The 21,086-nt window shown below is 39.3% G+C and overlaps 1 protein-coding gene across 4 annotated transcripts in view; it reads right to left on the bottom strand.

Annotated features, from left to right (window-relative positions):
• The window catches only part of nav1b (neuron navigator 1b), an 83,786-nt gene that overhangs the window by 302 nt on the left and 62,398 nt on the right, over positions 1 to 21,086 (bottom strand). For 2 of the 4 annotated variants that reach the window (XM_080301141.1, XM_080301142.1), the window contains 25 exons: positions 19,523 to 19,673; positions 17,847 to 18,147; positions 15,817 to 16,576; positions 13,318 to 13,728; positions 12,595 to 12,636; positions 12,349 to 12,509; positions 11,684 to 11,857; positions 11,055 to 11,107; positions 10,658 to 10,681; positions 10,049 to 10,126; positions 8,236 to 8,319; positions 7,690 to 7,801; positions 7,474 to 7,595; positions 6,262 to 6,440; positions 5,901 to 6,057; positions 5,490 to 5,688; positions 4,879 to 4,979; positions 4,684 to 4,779; positions 3,154 to 3,322; positions 1,651 to 1,886; positions 1,370 to 1,521; positions 1,213 to 1,284; positions 659 to 855; positions 439 to 557; positions 26 to 223 (listed from right to left, as the gene is read on the bottom strand). In XM_080301141.1, the coding sequence (XP_080157267.1) occupies positions 26 to 223; positions 439 to 557; positions 659 to 855; positions 1,213 to 1,284; positions 1,370 to 1,521; positions 1,651 to 1,886; positions 3,154 to 3,322; positions 4,684 to 4,779; positions 4,879 to 4,979; positions 5,490 to 5,688; positions 5,901 to 6,057; positions 6,262 to 6,440; positions 7,474 to 7,595; positions 7,690 to 7,801; positions 8,236 to 8,319; positions 10,049 to 10,126; positions 10,658 to 10,681; positions 11,055 to 11,107; positions 11,684 to 11,857; positions 12,349 to 12,509; positions 12,595 to 12,636; positions 13,318 to 13,728; positions 15,817 to 16,576; positions 17,847 to 18,147; positions 19,523 to 19,673 (4,348 nt within the window). The remainder of the gene's footprint in view (positions 1 to 25; positions 224 to 438; positions 558 to 658; positions 856 to 1,212; positions 1,285 to 1,369; positions 1,522 to 1,650; positions 1,887 to 3,153; positions 3,323 to 4,683; positions 4,780 to 4,878; positions 4,980 to 5,489; positions 5,689 to 5,900; positions 6,058 to 6,261; positions 6,441 to 7,473; positions 7,596 to 7,689; positions 7,802 to 8,235; positions 8,320 to 10,048; positions 10,127 to 10,657; positions 10,682 to 11,054; positions 11,108 to 11,683; positions 11,858 to 12,348; positions 12,510 to 12,594; positions 12,637 to 13,317; positions 13,729 to 15,816; positions 16,577 to 17,846; positions 18,148 to 19,522; positions 19,674 to 21,086) is intronic. The other 2 variants (XM_080301143.1, XM_080301144.1) reach the window with 2 other exon arrangements.

Genomic DNA, 21,086 nt, shown 5'->3' with positions numbered 1-21,086 from the left:
AGTATTGGGACACTGTCTCTATTACCAGAGGATCATTTTCCATGGAGCTGGGTGGAGTCTCTTTGTGAGGCCTCTCCTCACTTGGCTGGCAGGGGCTGCTGGAGCCGATGCTGGGAGGAGGTAGGTGGAACAATTTTGCCTGGTCCTGCTGGGCAGATGGCCAAGGCAGGGTGCCCCTCACCCACTCCACTGGGTCCTCCCATACTGCCTTTTGGCCATGGACCTGAGGAGTCACAACATAGCACCAAAGTAAAATTAGACTACAGCATTTCCTGTGAAAGGAAATACAATGGTGCTTTCAGAGAATAATCAAACTGCAAATTAATCTTGACCAAGTTTTATTTCAACAAGAATTACTTATTTTATTTGCTGTTATGGCTGCCCTAATCAATAAAAGCTGATTAAAAGTTTTCACTTTAAATGATTAAAGTGGTTCACCTTGATGCCATCCTTGGCCCCTTCTTGCAGGTATGGTATGATAGAGTGGTTCCAAAGATCAATGAACCATGATCGAAACTCATCCACTGTGACTGGACAGGATAAGAAAAAGCAAGGGCCTAAAGAGAAAAAAGCAGAAAGAAGAGTGAGAATGCAGCAACAACTATCACATCGAAACTAAACCTGTTTCTTCATTCCTAAAGTCTCAAGTGCTTCATACCTATGAGGAAATCCGATGTGCTGTGCTTCTCTAGGAAGGTGTGCAAATGATACCACAGTTTGGGAACCCAGTCTAACACCCTGATTAGATCCTCATTGGTCAAGTTCCTCTCATCTTCGGACTCCATCAACTTCCTGTGCAAGTATCGCACAAGGAAGCCATTGGCTGGCTCCACATTATTGGAGAAGGTCACCATCCTGAGACAATGAGAAGCATTGCATGTCACAACGCTAGACTTAATAGTTTGTTAACAACATATTTCATTATTTAAGAAGGTTTACCTTTAAGCTACACCAACATTAGATACATTGTAGTTTATAGTTAATGTTAAAATGATAGAAATGAGCTATTCTTTATAAACTACTATTAATGTTAATATTTATAAAGACGTCTTTTTATTTTGGTCTTTTGGCTTTTAGAAGCCTATCATTATCCTCTTACTTATAGTACTGGGACAGCATTATTGAATGAAGCATGCAAAAATTCTTCAACCAGCATTAATAGTTTCAACAGGTTATTGCTATATATTAGTTACATAGTCATTTATAACCAACCTGAAGCTGAGATGCAGGCCATGGTTTGCAATCATCTTCACTGGCTGATTGCTTGTTCCAACAATGTAAGGGCTAAACAATATTGCACAGTTAAGGCCACATTCAGCACCTACATAACTATGGTTTATCAAGTTGTATTCATGGAGACGAAGTTTACCATTTGTGATATTTGCAGGTTAGAGCACCATTGACAAGTTCACTGATGGAAGCAGGATCATGAATATCATCCAGAATAACCACCAATGGTATTTCCGTTGCGCTTTCCCGGTCTATTTGATTCGCTAAATTAGAAAGATAAAGCTGCAGATCCTACAAAGAAAGAGACAGAGATTGCAATACAAAATGATAAAAGTAAAATCATACAGGTGCAGACTGGACAAACTCAGTCTGTGGAAGAAGAATTGTGGGGATCTTTAAGGGCACATCAGTTTCTGTTACCTTGCATGACTGGCGGTGCATGTTGAAAGTGACCACAATGCCATCTGTGACTTCGCGAGCACTGCGGTCCACCAGGTACTCAGCCAGCCGGGAAGCGAGGTACGTCTTCCCAGTGCCACTCGGCCCAGACAAGATCAGACGACGATGTTTGAGTAGAAGACTTATGTAGTGCTGCATCATGGGTTTGGGAATGAGAGTTTCAAATACCAGGCTGTCCACACACTTCTCCTTCAAACCTGAGCATAGTGAAGGAAAGAAAGAATGACTTGCATGATCAACTGCTCTAATAAACAAAGTTGATGACTATCTGCTAATTACATTGGATGTATCAGCGATGGTGATAAAGTGCAGTTTGATACATAATATTTAAATGCTTGATTGGAATTCTGTTAATATCTATACCAGAAAAAATACACATTGCAAACTGGACTGGCTTCAGTCAGAAGATGTTGTGAAAACAGATTTATATTACTTTGCATGTCCTTCATAATCAGCACAGAGCTCAAGCATTTCACTCTAAAAATAGTTCTGCATCAAGTGTAGGAAGTCTTTGCACCCCCATCCCCCAGCCTGCAGAAGTGCAATCTTCCTTAACATCTATGGGGCCCATGTGTCTGACGCTGGTCAACCAGCTGGGCCTGACTGCCCTGAGATCATGTTACTCAGAGCCCTGTCTGGGCTGCCGCTGCTTTCCCAGCTCTCCGAGCACTTGGCTCCTCGCATTCCTGCATGCGAAGGTGGAGCGGGGTCAACCACCAAACCAGAACCATGACTGTTCCCACCAATCATCACTCTGGTTTAGAATCACTGATGGGCTCAACATGTGTGCAACTCAACAAAACAAAACAGTGCCAAAGGGTAAATGCTTATACCTCAAATATATAATCCTAGTGATAACGCTAAGTGAGCCTCTGACAGCAGGTCACGTTGTTGTTTACATCTATATCTGTTTAGACATGACCTTTGACCTTCTAGATATAAATCACATAATTTTATTGTATTGATATTTGTTGAACTTTGTTATAATATACATAGGAATGCATTTGAATTATTGCATCAAGGCCAAAAATCATTTTTGTGGGGTAAAACAAACAAACACTTTTGACCATTAAATTCTAATTAGTTCTTCCTTAAATATAATTCAGTGTTTGAATCGGACAGACATATGGATAACATGAAGTGTAGTGTTTCAGGTCACAACTGTCAAAAATAATTATTTTAATAAAATAGCGTTTGGGGAGAAATAATGACCTCATCAGCTGCTTTGACCAAGGATCAGAACAGTGCAGTTCATTGGTTTTGACCACAAATGATTGTAGAGAAGTCGGCTCAAGCTAAAAAAAAAAAAAAGCCTCATACAAAAATCATTGTGAATTAGGAAATTTGAATGTTGAATTCCAAACTTTACGTTTCAATACTAATCTGAATGAATTTACTTCTAATTCTGTGAATAAAACATCTTAAATTTAGTAGCACTTTAGAAGTTATACATTTTCTGCAAACCTTTCAGTGCCACTGTGATGCTACTGGGGCCTCGTGACATGCAGCGAGAGGGTTGTGTCTCAGGAGCTTCTCCTCCCAGCACTCTCTTAATGTGGCCCATACTGTAACTGTAGATGGAATCTGTAGACAGTCCCAGACTGGAGGTAGGGTCCACCTTGGCTATATATACCTGGAAGAAAAAGTAAAGAAAAGCAGAACTGAGTAAAACTAAGTAAAGAAAACTCCTTACAAGAAGAAAAAGAAAAATATGTACAGTATAACAAAAAAATAGTTTTAGAGCTATTCCTCCACACAACACATTTGGTTTTATTACCACCACATAAATAAAATGAATGATCTTTCAAGCCCATTACCCTCGTAACAAAATCAGAAAGTTATTTTAAGTTTACAGATGCAGCTCAAAAACTAGAATTATGAAAAAGTTTGTAATTTCCATTTAGTTTATCATATATTAAATTTTCAATATTCGTTTTGATAGTTAAACCCTAAAGTTCCTTCCATAAAAAAATAACTCAAAATATTCGAATATTTCAATTTAAGTTTAAGTAAAGTACTATTAAAATGGTATGAATATTGTGTACCTGTCAGTTCAGTATATGCAATCACAATCATGCAGAAGACTACCGACTTGACAGTTGTCCAGACGATGATCACTGACATTTCCCACAAGGAGAGTAACCTAGCGAAAGTTATTGCTAAAAGGCTGACTGTCTTCAGAGGCTGTACTGAAGCATACTAATGGAAAGTTGACTGGAAGGGAAAAGGGTGGTAGGAAAGGGTGTGCAACCATCAAGGATGTCCTCAGTCTTGAGAGGACTGTTGAAAAAGTCAATTCAAGAACTTGGAAGAGATTCACAAGGAGTGAAGTGAGGTTAGTTTAAGATACAGATATCTTCAGCAAAGTGCTAGAACTACAGCTGGACCTGACTGTTGCTCAATGGTACAAAGTCTCATTTTTTTAGATGACTGTAAACTTTACATTTCAAAGATTTACTGTCTACTGTTTACATTTTAAAAATCAAGTCCCAAGAGACTGCAGGAAGAGTAGAGAGGTAGAGAATCCAAGAAGTTTGAAGTCCAGTTCGAAATTTCCACAGTCTATAATGATTAGGGGTGCCATATCATCTGCTGGTTTTAATGGTGGTTGCTGGTCCATGATGAGGATACTACAGATGTTGAACGTTTCTCTACTATAAACTCTTTTTGATTGATCTTGGGAAAATCATAATAACTTAAGACACTGGATTTCTAATTTTAATGAGCTCTAAGCCAGAGTCATCAAAATTAAAAGAGAAATGGCTTTAAATATTTCACTTTATGTGAATGTAGAAGATGTGAGTTTTTGAATTAAATACCATTTTCAGAAGCACTGGTATGTATGTTTTCTGTGTCTTACTTTACACCTCTGAACAGCGCTCCTGATGCTCCTCTTGATGCTAAAGTTAATGTGACAGCTGAATTGTAATTGTAAGCATGCTTCAAATTTGCATTCAGCTTTTTAACAGGTTGCAGTGAGTGAGGATTTCTCACCTTAAAAGCCTGGCTGACAGCTGAGTCAAGCATCACCCAATCCATCCTGCCATTCACTCTGACAGTGCCGACAAAGAAATCCTGCTGTTTAACCTCCTGTTGACACAAAGTGAAGTTAATAGGTGATTCACAGGTGGCAGAGGCAATTTAAGAGGAAAGGAAGGATTTAGAAAAAGCAAATTTACGAAAACATACATCTTTAAAGACACGTAGATCCGCAACACAAACCACGACCCTGACACGATGGTCATCTCTCTGTGAGGAAAGGCTGAGAGAATCTGCAGTGTGGATGTCTGCTAAGCAGTAAATCAAAGAGTGTATAAACAGAAAAAAGAAAGCTAATGAGGCACAAGTTGAAAGTTGAAAACAAGCAGTGTTAATTTTGCATTATATTCTGTATCTACTGAACTGTAATTTTAAAAGATCATATTTTATAGACTTCAGCACAAAAGCATGGATTTTTACATCACCATGTATTAAATGACCAAGGAAACAAGTAATGGATTTTGACTTCCTTGACACTGTAACTTTAATTTTTATTGTTATCAGACATTTAATCTCTGGGCATATAGATTCTAAATAATGGCATGAGGCAATTATAGGGATTCTAGAAAATCCAATGATTTCAGTGATACTGAATTACATTAAATTATTTTTTCTTCAAATAAATTCGGTTGAGAAGTTCTTTTTATCATTCAGATAAACATGCTTATTTTCACTGTTCTGTTTTGTTTTTTTACCCAGTTATGGGACTCATTGTTGCATTCTTACTCCTATAAATATAAATGTCAAAGACGGAGCTGTACCTGAGCTGCTCCCCTCACTCAGCCCTCTGCTGTAGCTTTTAGGCACGTGCATGGCTACTGACTGTCGGGGTGATGAGCTTCCCAGAGCAGTGAGACCTGAGGACTGGGAAACAGAGCTGGAGGGTCCAGGAGATGGACAGGGAGACAAAGTACCTGTCTTCAGATGGTCGTTCTCAGCCTTCAGGTTTTCGATTGTCCTCTATTTAAAAATAAATAAATAAATAAAAAATTACCGATCACTGCACTGTTTACCAATTGCAAAATACAAAACACTAAAGGGTAAGATTTTTACAAAAGCAAATCAACTGGTCTAGACAAAAATCTTCATAAAATAAACATCCGGCTGGAAAATGAAATGCACTTTGAGGCCAACCTTTTTATGAAACAAACAAAAGACAAAATTATATATACCTGCATGTTGTTCATGGCCTCCTGCAGGTGCTCCAGCTGATGGGCTGAACTCAGAGCCTCGAGGCGGATGTCTGTCAGTTTACGCTCCTTCTCCCACAGTTCTGTGCGCAGGTCTGTTACAACCTTATCATCACCTGCCTCACTCCCTTCAGAGAGTCTGGTGACAATGAAATTATGGGAAAATTATCATTATGGTACTGTAGCAGGGATCAGAGGAATGACAGGAAAATAACAATTTTACATAGTTCTGTGATATTCTGTTTTCACATCTACGAGAAGTTTGTATTTATTTATATTGTGATTCAATTCCTTATTTGATATGCATATAAATAGAACAATGATAAAGATCCTTGTATGGTACCTTGAAGATGATGCTGAGGCTGAGGATTTCATTGACACCGGAGGGTTATCTCCATCATGGTGGATTTTGGGGGAGGAAGGTGCTGAGGATTCTGGGGTGGCAATCTCTTCAATGTCAGCATATGGCCCAGTTGGCTTTGAGCCCTTCTTACTAAAAGCCTTGTTGAATGAGCTGCGTAACTGTTGGGAGAATACATGAAATTGAGATGTAATAAATAACAAGCCTGGGAAAAAAACAAGAATAAAAGCAAAAGGCAGCTGAAAAGAAATTCTTAAAAAGTGATTGTGATGACCTGAGAGTTCACAGAATGTGGCTTTTTTTAAACAAAAAGTAGGCAAATATAAATTTCCAAACAAAAAAAAGTTGGTGAAATGTTAGATTTACAGCAAACTAGTTTAATAAAACTCATTTAGTATGTTGGGGTTTTCAGTTCCTGAAAATTGTAACAGCAGTTTGAAGTCCACAGGACAATAAATTTAATAATAAACATTTAATAATAAAGCATGATTAAATCATACAGTAACTGTGTATGTTTGAAAAACAGACAAACAAAAAAAGGGATGACAGAACATTTCCCAACATTTAGGAAGTATGACTCAAAGCACATGCAGGCTGGAGTGGAAAAGGTTTGAGTTTTATTTACTGTAGCAACATCACTCACCTCAAAGACCTAAAATAAACAAGCGGGGCAGCATGAGGGAGAGACCAGAGTCATATTTAATACGAAAGATGGAACAAGACAGGAGGCGAATCACACACACACAAGCAGGAGCGTAAAGTAGGACAACAACTGACTTTTTCAGTCTGAACACACAAGACACAACAAGAAAAGGAAGCAAGACATGTTCATTCATTTAAAATATTCATCCATTTAACCATTGAGCTGTATTGTTATAATCACAATTAAAAGCAATTATAATTCTATAGCTCCACCATACATTTCAGATGTTATATGTAAGACAAAAAGAACAAAACGACCCAGTTTTATCAACACAGTCACTGAATGTGGTCAGTCTGATCAATTTGGAATCACTAAATTGATACCAATATTGTTACTTTCATCTCGTTTCCTGATGATTTGTATGAAACGATGAAATGTATTTGTTTTTCCTGCCATATATTGTCCTGCACAGATGCCATACAGGATGGTACATTAAGACTCCTGGTGAACTTCTTAGGCACAAATTTAGTCAGTGACCAGTGTTTCCTCACCCAGCTCTTCTTCTTCTTCTTCTTGGCCTCCTGCTCCTTGAGGCTGCCCATGCTCGAGTGGCTGGTGGTGCTGGTAAGACTGGAGAGGCTTTCTGAGGAGTTCTGGCGGTTGATCTGCAGCTCTGAATACCCAAAAGAAAATAGAAGAGTTGAACAAGGAGACAGAAGTATATGACAGTCAAAATCCTACTGTATATCATAAAGCGCAGTCTGTACCTTTGGGTGTGACATCAGGATTACTGAGGGCCCCCTGAATGATTTCCTGGGCTTCAGTATTTTTGGCCTTCAGAATGTCAATGGTGTCCTTCAATTCAGTAAGCTCAGAGTCCTTAAGGAAACATCAGTATGTAGTCATGTTAGTTGATGGGTTAGTAACTGAGCCAAGATTTTTCTGTACCGACGACTGTGGAATGCCTCTTCACTTTCACTAAGGATGTCAGGTTGTGTTGAGTGACAACATCGAAATCCTATCATGACTCGCATCTCATTTTCATGACAACTATGCAACTTGGTCTCTTTTTCACTCACAAAACTAACCTAATGAGCAGAGTGCATAGTTTATGATTAACATCACTGGAATTTATTTGCTGATTATGTAGTAATTTCTGTCTGCTTTTAGCTGTCATGTAAGAGATTGTTTATGGCGTGTTTCTAGTGTTACCTACTTTTCTCATCAAATTTCCTCATGTAAATAAATGGAGACTGGCACAGACTTCGCTACCGTTATAGTATTCAATCATCGATGTAATATCGCCAAAATACCTTTTGATCTGAGGAGACAGACAGTGTCTGCAGGCGTGCTGTCATCAGGGCCAGACTTTGTTCAAATGCTGCGACCAGATTAGCCTATGAGAGAAAGACACAGAGTTAAAAGGCTACAAAGAGAGAGTGTGTGTCTGTGTGTGAAGGATGGTGAGGCAGCAGACAGGTATGAGTCACCAGCTGAAACAAATCGATTTGCAGCCTCACACACTCACACCACGTCGAACAAATAGCTTTCTTCATCTGCTGGGAGAGGATAGAAGGGATGGAAGAGTCAACAGCTGCGGATGATGTCAGAGGTAAAAAGGACATTATGGTAATGGTGGTAATGTTCAAGGGGATGTTGCACTATGGGACAAAGGTTGTTAACCTCAAAAGCCCTGGATAACAAAATCACATTTAATTAGTTAACAGGTACATGTGAGTTTTTCTTTGTTTTACAATAAATAGTTTCTACAAGGATCTTTTTGCAGACTTATTTTTTCAGTTGTTTTAGAATATCTTCCATGTCCAAAAGTCCACTTGTTACTACCCTCTGGTATACATTTAGAGCTACCAAAAATACATTTTTTGTCTCATACTGCTTGACTCATCATTAGGTTTGCTGCTGACCTCCTCAGAAGCTTTTAAAGCTATCCTAACCACCTAAATAAAGAGCAGTCAGCTACTGAATTGTCACTAAGAGCAGCAGACCTTCAGCAAACCTAATATGTTACACTACCGGAAAGACGTTCCAGTAAAACTCATGTCAGCCACAAAACTAAAACCTAAAAGTAAAAAATAAGTCAAAGTTAAACTATACAAAGAGACGCCTCAGAAAACTGTGCTGCAACATTTTTTTAGATCAGCTGTTTTATATTAAATAATGAATGTAACTGTTAGTTGTAGCTCTATTTAAAATGAAAATTAGCATTCAAATCGGAAGGCTTACGCCACACCACAACACAAGACCACCATGTCAGATGTCACAAGAGAGTGAGACAGGGTGCTCTGAAAGTAACTAACAAACCTGGCCTAGCTGCTACACACAGCATCCAGAGGTACAGGACAGTGGGAGGCAGGCAGAGGGCAGCAGTGAGTCCAGCAGTCAATGCAGCCCAGGTTGTAAAAAAGAGGGATAATGGTGTTAGGAGAGCGAAAACCTCTTACAAAAACATACGGACAGACCAACAAACACACTTAGTTCCCCATACATACATCAAAACATCCAGATTAGTCAACAGCAAAGCCTGTTAGTGCATGTGCAAAAGAAGAATGTTGTCTACTGCATCAGAAACTGCAGATTAAAGGGTCACAAGCTGTACAATAAGATAATTAAAAGTAGCTGGGATGGGAAAGCTGGTAGAAACAAAGTTACAAGCGAGTAGCCGGGTGTAGGGTTACATGATTTTGTTTAAGAGGATACAGATTTTAATAAATGCGGGGGGAAAGTAGTTATAGAGAGAGAAGACGTAATTCGGCCTAAGTGCAATTAGAGGGGTAAATCTTAGGTTCTGTGTCCAGCATGCTGTTTAAGTAGATGCCAGGGTTACAGTTAGACTACATTAAAGTTAACTAATGTAGTTTTTTTTATTTTCTTAGATTAGCAAAGATTTACACACCCAGATAAGCCTCACAAAACTGCGGGTACACCTGCTTTTAGTTGGTTATGGGACAAAAGTTCAATGACTTAAATCAAGTGGAATTTACATTTGTGGTTGAGCACTTTGAGAGAATACCTGTTATGTAGCCAAGTTATTATCAGATTAACTTTGGAAAACAGACAGAAAACGAGGGTGGAGAGATACAGGAGGTAGGGGTAAGGCTTACGTACATTGGCAGAAAGCTGCACGGTTAAGTTGGCAACCTTTTCCTGGGAGGATTCCAGCTCCCGTCTCAACTTGCGGATTTGCTGTAGACAAATAGTAAATCAAGTTTGAACAGTATGACCACAGCACCATACACAATACCTCAGACATAAAACCAGAGCTGATGAAGATGTTAACACAAACTTTGATAATGATAATGCAGTAATGGAATGTGTTAAATGCATAGCTTTGTTTGGTTAAATCAAAGAATGTATAAACAATGTAACATGAAGGTTAATGCTCCACCACAGCAATCAAAATAATCCAGAAATATACTCTAAACCAACAGAAATTGGATGAAAGTCTCTTTTCAACTTATTTCTCATGCACTCAGAATTTAATGAGAACTGGCTGTCTTTATGAAATGTTAGAATGTATTGTTAAAGAACACAAAATATTAAAGATAAAACTAAATGAACTGAATGAACTGAGTTATGAGCTTCTGAGATATAATCTCAGACTTTCTGAAGCACCAGTGACACCATCTGATGACAGAACCCATTTCAACAGGAAATGACAGACGGCGAGTACAAATGCAAAATGGGATCTGAAGACGTATGGCATGTTTGCCTTACCTCCCCTTGTATCCTCTCCTCATTCTTAAGAAAGCATGGCGAAAGTAAGAGGGATAGTGTAGAGGATTCAGTTCACGGGCAGTCATTAAAACTAGTCATCAAAACAAATATAACTCAGAATAGTTATCACTACCCCGATACCAGCTCACGAAGAGGCTTAGGAATCAGCTGGACAGTTTCATAAATGCATACAAGAACTTTCCCATGTCAAACCAGTTGATAACTTGTAGTTATGGAAGCTGGTCTCCTAATGAGAAATTCACCCTTATCCTACACAGGAAATACTTTTAAAAAACAGCCTCCTGGATGATTTGTAGACATAAAGAGGAAGTGCAATGCTACAAGATTAAAAGTAAAACATTTCCTATGCTACAAAAAAGAGACTGTAAATACTCACTGAGGAATGGTTGGATGAAGCATTAGATGCCAAAGACAGCACAGAGCCATGCACTGAAAACACAAGGTAGAGTTGTAAGCTTAATATTAAAATTTAGTTTCACAGAAGGCAGCTTTAATTTGCAAAGTAACAAAGAAATGTTGAAATAATCATAGACCAAAATGATAAATAAATGACTAAAGAATCTAGAAATTAAATATTTTTTAATATACCAAAGGCTCCCTCAAATCCTATTCAATATTCTATAACATTATAAAACAGTATGTGACTTAGCTGACTTCATACAGTTAAAAATAAAGCATATCCTGTTTAAAATTCATTCAGATTTCTGTAATTAAAAAAATACTTAAATGTGTAAAAACAAACCAATTCATTAAGAAACTGAAGTTAGGGGTATCCTAATGTTGGACTCTGTATTAAAATGTCTGTAAATTATCAAAGAGTTGTAGCAGGATTAAAATGTTGCTGTTTTGTATATATTTTCACCACAGATTATGCCCTTAAACGAGTCTAACATTCTGCTTAGATTGCAGATAGACAGATTGTGTGCAGTATGAGTAGACAGCTTTGTTTCATTTGAGGTCATATTGGAAAGCTCCCCTGCAGGGAAGTGAGTCAAACAGACTCACCATCCTCTCCTGGTTCACGGAAAGACCCAGACCGCATCATGCTTTTTGGACGGTCAACCAGGGACATACTGCTGCCCAGAGGGGAGGATCCATAGAGATCGCAGGCAGAATCACTTGGGGGGCCTATGCTGTTGGACCGCGATATCCTTGGGGTGCCACTGGAAATTGGGGCAACTATCATAACAGATAGTTGGTATGGTTCAGTGCTCCACACAGATACATATATGCATACAAAACACTCCTACACCTTGGTACAGTATAGCACTCTCATTCTGATGACTAAGTGTAAAGCAACACTGACACAACAGCAATATATATAGCCTCACTCGACCCCTGTTGCATTCATCTCCAGCATATTTTGAACCTAAACTCAAGTTTAAGTAGTTGTTCATATGGCATAATTCAATTCAGATTTTCAAAAAATCTATTTTAAAACATCTGGCCAATACTTTTTCACTCACAATACAGAATGCATTACTGACAACTTGTGCAAACCCTGCTCAACTGTAAAAGTTTTTCTCTCAGCACGAGCTCCATAGCCCTGTCCTCTCAAAGCTCAACAAAAAGAAGCATCGCTAATCAAAGATTAGCCCTTAATGTTAAAGCTCAAAAAGTGAGGGCTTTTAAAACTTGTTAGCCAGCCAAAATGGAACACATAAACTCACCCACATTGGTGAGAGGAATCTTATTGGATAATGGGTGCAGGGTGCGGGTAGGAGAAGGCCACTGAGGGGGGCTATCACTCTCTGTCATGCTGACTATGTTGTGGGAGTGCCGTCTTCCTGGCTTACATTCTTCACTCTCTGATAGGTTTGAGCCATAGCGTCTGCAAAAGAAAGGTTATTTACTTGAAGATGCAGCATAGTGCATGATTTTAAATAGACAATTTGACAATAAGTGTTTTGACATACTCTAAGCCTTTCTTTGGCAAGGTATTCCGATCTGTTTGCAAGCTGTAAAGAAAAGAGTAAAAACACAATTTTCAGAAAACATGGCCTGGGTCTGCCTAAACATACATTCCTTTGGCAGGAAAGTATCTGGACTATCTCCATCTCAATAAAGAGAAATTTTGTGATAGATGCAGCTCTTCATCTTCAAAATGAGACCGTGGACTCTCCTTTCCCAGAAAAAGGCACATATAATATGAGTGAAATGAGTGTCAGCTGCCCAGAAATGTATAGCCAAACCATCACACAGAAACTTCATCTTAGCTGGGCTTCATCCTTAGCTGCTCGTAGGATAAATGCAAAGTCTTGTGATTGTTCTAATGAAAAGACATGTGGACATTTTTATGACTGAATTCTTGTGCAATGAGCATTTCTTGTATTGCCAATTGAATTAGGAATCCCTGAATGATAGCAAAATGAAAAATAAAATAGTTTTTTGGTCCAAGGTTTTGCTTCAATTTTTTGAGGGTTTGTTTTTTAAACTTTGATGCTTTTTCAAATTAGTTGCAGAAGTATTAAGCATTTTTTTCTCCTCTAAGGAGACAAAACCAATTGTCTGTTCAGAGTTACTCTTTAGCAGAAACTCTCTAACAACATACACTGATGACATTAAAACTGCATAACCCCTTTTTTCCCCCAAACATATCAGTTTTGACACAGTTTACATTACATATTTCAGACACTTGCCTGTCTGAGAGGGTGAGGGACGTCCTACTCCCAGCCCCCCAGGTTCCTGTACTCCTCTCTTCTTTATCACGGGTGTTTGTTGTAACAAACCTTGCACTTGCAGGCACACTCATCTGGAGGGGCAGGGACTCCAAGCTGCGGTGCATGCCTGACAGTTTGGGGTAGAGTATCGGCGATCCACTCAGGCTTTCACTTGCGTAAGGGCTGGGTGAATCAATATGAAGGACTGGCGCTGGGCTAGGGGTTAGGCGGGTGGCCGTGTGGGAACTAGCCAAGTCTTGGAGCTTGGAGTATGGGGGCACTTTGGGTGGAAGGTCCTGTATTGTCACACAGGAGTCAAGACTGTTTGAGTTGACCTTGTCCAGGTGAGCCAAGCTAGGAGGACGACCTAGAGACTTAGTGTTCAGCATCCTAGGATTGAAGCATGAAAGACATGATGATGAAAAAGGAAACTGAACGTTTTAAAACCTGTTAAGTATTGAATGCAGTTTATTTTAAAGCCTTTTGCCCCAATTTTTTTTTTTTAAATTCAATGTTGCCTTTTTTCCCCCTAGCTCTATTCACTCCCCCTTCCATGTGCTTGTCCTGCTAGACCTCAGTGCAGATTTTGATACTACTGACCATAAACATTTTATTACAGCAATTAGAGCATGCTGTAGGTATTAAAGGTAGTGGGATGAAGTGGTTTGAATTGTATCTACCTAACAGACTCCAATTTGTTCATGTAAATAGAGAGTTTTATTCACAAACTAAGGCTAATTATGGACTTAGCATACATTTTCACTACTATGCAGACGACACACAACTTTATCTATCCATGAACCCAGATAACACACACCAATTAGTTAAACTGCAGGAATGTCTTAATGTCAGAGTATTTTTGCTTTTAAAGGTTTTATTATTCATATAATAATCAGCTAAGAGTGTTTATATTTCTGTTATGTACTCAACCAGCTGTATATTTTAATTGCTGGCTCCCTACTTTATAACGGAAACGGTTTGCTTTCACATAATCACTCTTTTGCCTTCACATTGTCACTGTTTGCCTTCACATTAATTGTCAGCAGCAGGAAACCGCCACCCAAGAGTAAGAAACAACCTTGTAGAAAACACAAAGTTTTTGCGAAACCACACCTGCGTTCTTGACAAGATAAGGATGATATTTCCTTTTTTGTATGCTTCATGATGTGTATAAATAAAGCCAGACTGCACCAAGGAGGTGTGTGAGTCTCTCCCTGAGTCTCTCACCCGTGCACGTTTAAAACTGCTCTAAGTGTCTGAGTGATATTTCATTGCATCTGAGTACTTGATAATAGAATATCTTTAACACTTAAAGACATAAATTCAGATAGAACTGAAGTTATTGTACTTGGCCCTAAAAGTCTTAGAAATCTGATTTCTAGCCAGATGCTTACTCTAGATGCCATTACCCTGGCCTCCAGTAACACTGTGAGGAATCTCTGAGTCATTTTTGACCAGGATATGTCCTTCGATGCACATATTAAACTAATATTTAGGACTGTTTTCTTCCACTTGCGTAATATCTCTAATATTAGAAACATTCTTTCACAGAGTGATGCTGAAAAACTAGTTCATGCATTTATTACTTCGAGGCTGGACTACTCCAATTAGTTATTACCAGGATGTTGAAAAAACTCCCTGTAAAGCCTTCAGCAGATCCAAAATGCTGCAGTAAGAATACTGACAGGGACTAGAAAGAGAGAGCAGATTTCTCCTGTATTGGCTTCCCTTCATTGGCTCCCTGTTAAATCCAGAATTGAATTCAAAATCCTGCTCCTCACATACAAGGTCTTGAATAATCAGCTCCCATCTTATCTTAATGACTTTGTAGTACCATATCACCCTATTAGAGCACTTCACTCTCAGAGTGCAGGCTTACTTGTTCCTAGAGTATTTAAAAGTAGAATGGGAGGCAGAGTATTCAGCCTTCGGGCCCCTCTTCTGTGGAACCAGCTTACAGTTTGGGTTGGCGCGACAGACACCCTTCTCTACTTTTAAGATTAGATTTGAAATTTTCCTTTTTGATAAAGCATATTGTTAGAGCTGGACCAGGTGACACTGAAGCCCCCCTTAGTTACCCTGCAATAGTTGTAGGCTGCTGGGGGATTCCCTTGATGCACTGAGTATTTCTTCTTCAGTCACCTTTTTCGCTCATGTGTTTATACACCTCTCTGCATTGAATTATTCGTTATTATTAATCGTTGGCTCTCTTCTACTGCATGTCTCTGTATGGTTCTGCTGGAGGTTTCTTCCTGTGAAAAGGGAGTTTCACCTTCCACTGTCACCACAGTTCTTGCTCACTGGGTGTTATATGATTGTTGGGGTTTTCTCAGTTTTCTTTGTATTTCTGTAGGGTCTTTACCTTACGGTATAAAGTGCATTGAAGCATCTGTTGTTGCGATTTGCCACTATATAAATAAAACTGAATTGAACTAAAATGAAAATAAAAACCCTCAGAACATCAATAAAATGACAAACCTTGGTATGGTGGGTGATGACAGTTCGGGGTATTTGCTGCTGCTAGTTCGTCTCAGGCCATGCAGTTTCACGGAAGACTCTCCTGTTGATTCGGATGGTGCGTGTTCTCCTTTTAGCGAAGCACAGTCGATGTCTGCAACCACAGCCTTAGCTTTGGCCCTTTCCTTTTCTTTCTCTCGGTCTGTCTGGTTTACTGGGCCAGTACTTGTTCGATTAGTTATTTTAATGCTGGAGCTACTTGGTTCTTTAACCCTGGGGCCTGAAGAAGTTATGGGTACAGGTTTCAAGGACAGCAGACTAGAGTCAATTGTACTGCTGACAGGGCGAGTTGTGGGGCGCCCAATCACACTAAGTGTGCTTGATTTGGCCGGTCGGGGCAGGCTGCGGTACTGAATGCTGTTTCGGGCGTTTGGCCCCAGGAAGCTCTGCTCACTGCTGGCATCAAAACTGTTCTTTCTACCCGAGGGTATTCCTCCTCCTACAGGTTTCACAGGGATGCCAGATGACTTGGGGGTTTTTCCCACAGTAGCAGAGCCACTAGAGATGGTGGCACCCCCTGCTGTCATGACGGTTGCTGTACCAGTTGCTGTTGGTGGTTTCTTGTAGCCAAAGGAGGTTCCAGCAGTGGGTTTAACTAGACCTGAAGGGGGCTTGCGGTGCTCTCCATGATGATCTCTGCCAGCATCTGAACGGGAACGCTGCAGACCAGCAGTTCTGATGGAAATCTTGGATTTGTCCAGTGGCTTCTCACTTTTTGGTGCTAGTTAGACAGACAGAAAGAAAAAAACATATTACATTGACATTAATAACTTAAATAACTTAAATACTTATAAAAGCAGCAGGAATTTGGGGGAATGTGATTAGTTCTATTTATCTTTCAGCCACAGTGACCATAGCCTTCCTCTTAATATAATCACACCCTGTCAGAAGAAAGTATTCAAATAAATAAATGGGTGGTTATTTGTTGAGGGATATTTATGGGCTAGCAAACCACATGAGAGTAGAAATGCATGCCATTTTTGCTATTACTGATGAGATAAAACAAAACACATCTGTCTGCACTAAAAGAACCTTTATGTGTTCCTTGATGTTTAGAGTGACTCACAAAAAAACTTTTATTTAAAACGATGGAAAGTAAAGTTTTAACAATATTTTAAAGCCTATAGTAGTGAATTAACCAACTAAATTTATTTGTTCATCTAAGACAAATGGAAGTAAATCATTTTTAAGAGGGTATATTGGACAAAAAAAAGAGTCAAACCCCGATATTTTTTTCTACTTACTTTTTTTTTTTTTTTAACTTTAGCTACTTTAGCATTAAAGTAGCTAAAGTTCAGGTTACAGTACATTCATGAAAGCAGATAGAAAAACAGCTAACTTATGGAGTCATTGTCAAATATAGTATACGGTTTAAAATACAACAGCCAAGAGAACTTTTTTCCACCTTCAACCTGCAGCCAAATTACACAGAACTGGATATGATTTTAACGACTTACTATTTTTAAAGCTAAAATTAGGTTGAGGAAATTAAAATGAAAAGCAGGCCAGCCAAATGTTCTTACTGGAACTCAAATCTAAGCTATTATTTAATCATGGCTTGTTTTGTTAGGGATTAGAGGACACTTGAAAAGCTGCTGCAGACGGAAGGCAGTGCCTCTGCAGACATGTAGAGTAACACACTTTGCTTTAAGATAATAGAAGGTCTGGAACTGAAACTGCAATACTTTCTTTATTTAAGTGAAATGAATTTAAACGTATGTATGAATCATAGCCTAGCTTACATTTAGGAGTAAACTTCTGTATTTATTTTGTTACCAAACTCACATCAACTGTTGTATAAACTGCTATGGACTGCTGGACTCCACATAAAAGTGAGATAATAGACTGTATAAGTGTTAAAGCTATAAACATTTAAGAACATTGGCCACACACCAAGTTACTACATGAGACGAGCAGAAGAAATAATGGTTAGGGATAAAATACACGCAGATGCAAAGTAAAAAAAAAAGTTTTTAAAAAGAAAATGTCACCTGCGACTTTGAGCATACTCTGGGAGGTATGGGTGATGGGGGAGGTCACACCCACAGGAGGATTTCTGCTTTTCTTGAAACTTCCTGGTTGACCCAAACTTTGAGGCTTCTTCAGTTCCCCTTTACCGCCAAAATCTTCACTAAGACTTGGAGGCTTCTTTCTCCACTTGCTTGGTGCCTCTGTCTTGAGACTTCCTGAGTCAAAGCTGGAGCTACCAAGCTTATGGGTGCTTTTGCCATCCTCACTGTACCAAGAAAGTCCACTTTCCACCAGAGAGCGCTTCTCTGCATCAGTGCGGAGCTGTAGAGAGAGGAAGGACACAATGTGGGCAACCATCAGACATGGTTTGTGTTATCTATGGAATTGACTGTTCTCTGTAATCTTTATCCCATCTGAGCTGCATTCCAGTGGGAAGGAGGGAGAGATAAACTGATACGTCCCAAGGGGATAAAAAAAAAAAAAAAACCCAGAGAGACAAAAGAAAGAACAAAAACATGTCCAAGGATTTAACACTTTAAGAGTTAGATCAACACATTAAACAGTAAAAAAGAAAATATTACAGCAGAGGACAGCTAGAGCATTATTTTTGTAATTTAGGGCTATATAGTAGATAAAAAACTGCTACACAACAATAGAAAAATCATGTGGTGCACCGAGGAGGTAGCACGGAGGGCAAAATTGGGCATGCTGTTTTTTGGCACCATATTATCCTGTTATAGAGCGACAGATGGCACATTGAGTAGCTCTAGTGTTTATTTCTTCCAAGAGACCAATTTCTAAGTAAGTAAAAGCACAACATTTACCTATGAAAAAGGTAGAATGTGCGGCCACTTAACCAAATCAAATTTGATGCTCATTTCTTTTCAAATTTAACAGAACATCCTTTAGGAATGGAATACTTACATGGCACCTAATAGGTTTTTCTTCACAAACATCAATAAAAGAGCTGATAAAAATTTCATAACTTAATATTTTGCATTCATTTTGCACAGTGTTATGTGGAGAGACAACTATCTCCCAGGCCTTCAGATATGAAGGCAAGTATACAAGTAAATAAGCAGTCCTGGACTAACTACAGGTTGCTCTTTGGCAGGGCATAGGATCAACACAGCCGCCTTCCTTTGGGAAAAGCATTATAAGTAAAGCCTTGGGAAGCAGTAAGGTGGAAGTGCAGTAATAGTGGAAGAACTGGAATTCCTTCGATGGTGACAGTCACAATTACACTAGGTACTCAAATTCTGGTTCTTCAGCCAGGGTCACCTAATTCAGCTAGTGAACTTCTGCTGTGTGATAGATGCAGTGAATCCTTAACTAGACGCATTTGAAAACTCTAGCAACTCTGCAAGATGATGATGATGATGATGATTGCACAGTGAAGCCCCAAAATATTCATGAGTGGAGGAACGCTCCCGCCACATGCATTTTTTCTGACTAGCAGGAGAGAGCTGTGTGTACCGTGACAAGGTAAGCTCTGTAGTGGCTTTTGTGGCCTCTGCCAAAGCAAAGGATTGCCTTTAACACACAACAAACTAAATCACATGGTGTGGCTTTGGAAATGGTTTCAGTAAAGAACTAAGCTGCAATCTTTAGCAATCTTTTGCTACAAACAAAATAAGCTGTGGGAAAGAACACATGCCACATGCTGTATTACAGGCCGGTACAGTATTTCACTAACCATAACAGAGGAGTTGCGCCTTGATCCCAAGGGTGTGTTTGGGAGGGAGTTGAGAGACGAGCTGGCATTGAATTCCTCTGAACTGAGATTCTCCGAGCCATCGCCATCACCATCGCTGAGTCCACTGCTAATGGAGCTGCTCTCGTCCCAACTGAAACCAGACAGAGTAACCACTTAGCAAAAATGTGCCACTGAAAGTGTGAATGTAAAGCACGAAAAGCTGCAGAACTCTGTGTTTGAGGAGAAGATAAGTCTTGCAGCAACATTAATTTGTCCATCTGCCTTCAGCAGGCTGTCTCTGGAAGAGGCCACATGCTTAAACAAACAGGTAATTCCAACTTGGCTATTTTGCTTTGACTTAACAAACACATCAGAGCTCAAGACCATATGGTGAACAACTCGTCAGGCGTATATCCAGAAGATTTCTTTAATTTATGGTATACATACATCAACACTGTCTTTCGGAACTTCAAAAATAAGATTTAAAGCCATACCTACTTGTTAAGTCCCATATATTTTAATAAAAGTGCAAATTACAATTTATTCATTTTAACAAATCCAGAATCTGTGGCAGTTCAAATTTATCAAACGAGCTGTGTATCATAACACTGTGTTTTACCACAAAGTGCCAAATTATAAGACGAGACGTCATCAAATAGTTGTTTCCCTGGGTTTCTTGACTTCATAAAATTTATGCCCGTTTGAAACTTTCATCAATCCACAAACCCCACCATTCACAATCTTCACAGCAGCTAATAAACCTTTTTAAACACACTGCACCACAACTCATGTGGGGAAACTCCAGTCTAGCAATCATAATAAAATGGTCAGCTTGGGCAGTAAATTTTAAGTCAGAAAAATGTAAGCTTTACCATATTTTAATAAATCGTAATGACAGCACAGCTAGGACAGCACTCTTTGTAGTTTTTCAGCACAGCTTCAAGACATGCTGATGAATCGTGGTAAATAAAAAGTACTGCAACTGACAGTTCAGTGTTTAGAAAACAGTCTGTTATGCTCAAAAGAAGCAGGATGACAGAAATCAGAGTGACAGGCTCCTGAACCTTGCATGACCCTTCCCAACAGCCTTCAATGAAGTCCTGTCTCGCCTTGAAACAGATGCTGCCACATTGGCCCTTCTCCTGAGGCCAGAAGGGACGGGCAGTCCCTGCACACCCCAGAGAAACTGGTCACTGGGCATCAGGTCTCTGGGTGCATTCATATTTGAAAATACAGTTCAAGAAAAAGCTTCTCAGTCAACCAAAACATCACAGGATAAAACAGTTCAATCTGAGTGGGAAGTTTAAAAGAAGTGCTTTAGAAGAGCAATGATGCCATGGTGAACTTAAAAATGGTATCTCCAGAGAGCTAAATGCAAGTCCAGCTCATATTTGGTATAATTATGTTCCCCATCATTACCACTGGCAGCCACAGGTGGTAATCAAATTTGTGTTGGCGCTCAAAAATGTTGCACAGTGGAAAAGGTAAATTAATATGCCTCTTAAAAGCAGAGTAACTGCTTGAGCTGAATCAGTTCTTTTCCCTTTCTTTGGTTTCCCTACTG

Source organism: Astatotilapia calliptera, chromosome 5, assembly GCF_964374335.1.
Source record: "Astatotilapia calliptera chromosome 5, fAstCal68.1, whole genome shotgun sequence".
Classification (NCBI taxonomy): Eukaryota; Metazoa; Chordata; class Actinopteri; order Cichliformes; family Cichlidae; genus Astatotilapia; species Astatotilapia calliptera.
The sequence above is the reverse complement of the archived record's forward strand: the minus strand, read 5'-3'. Positions and strand labels throughout refer to the sequence as shown.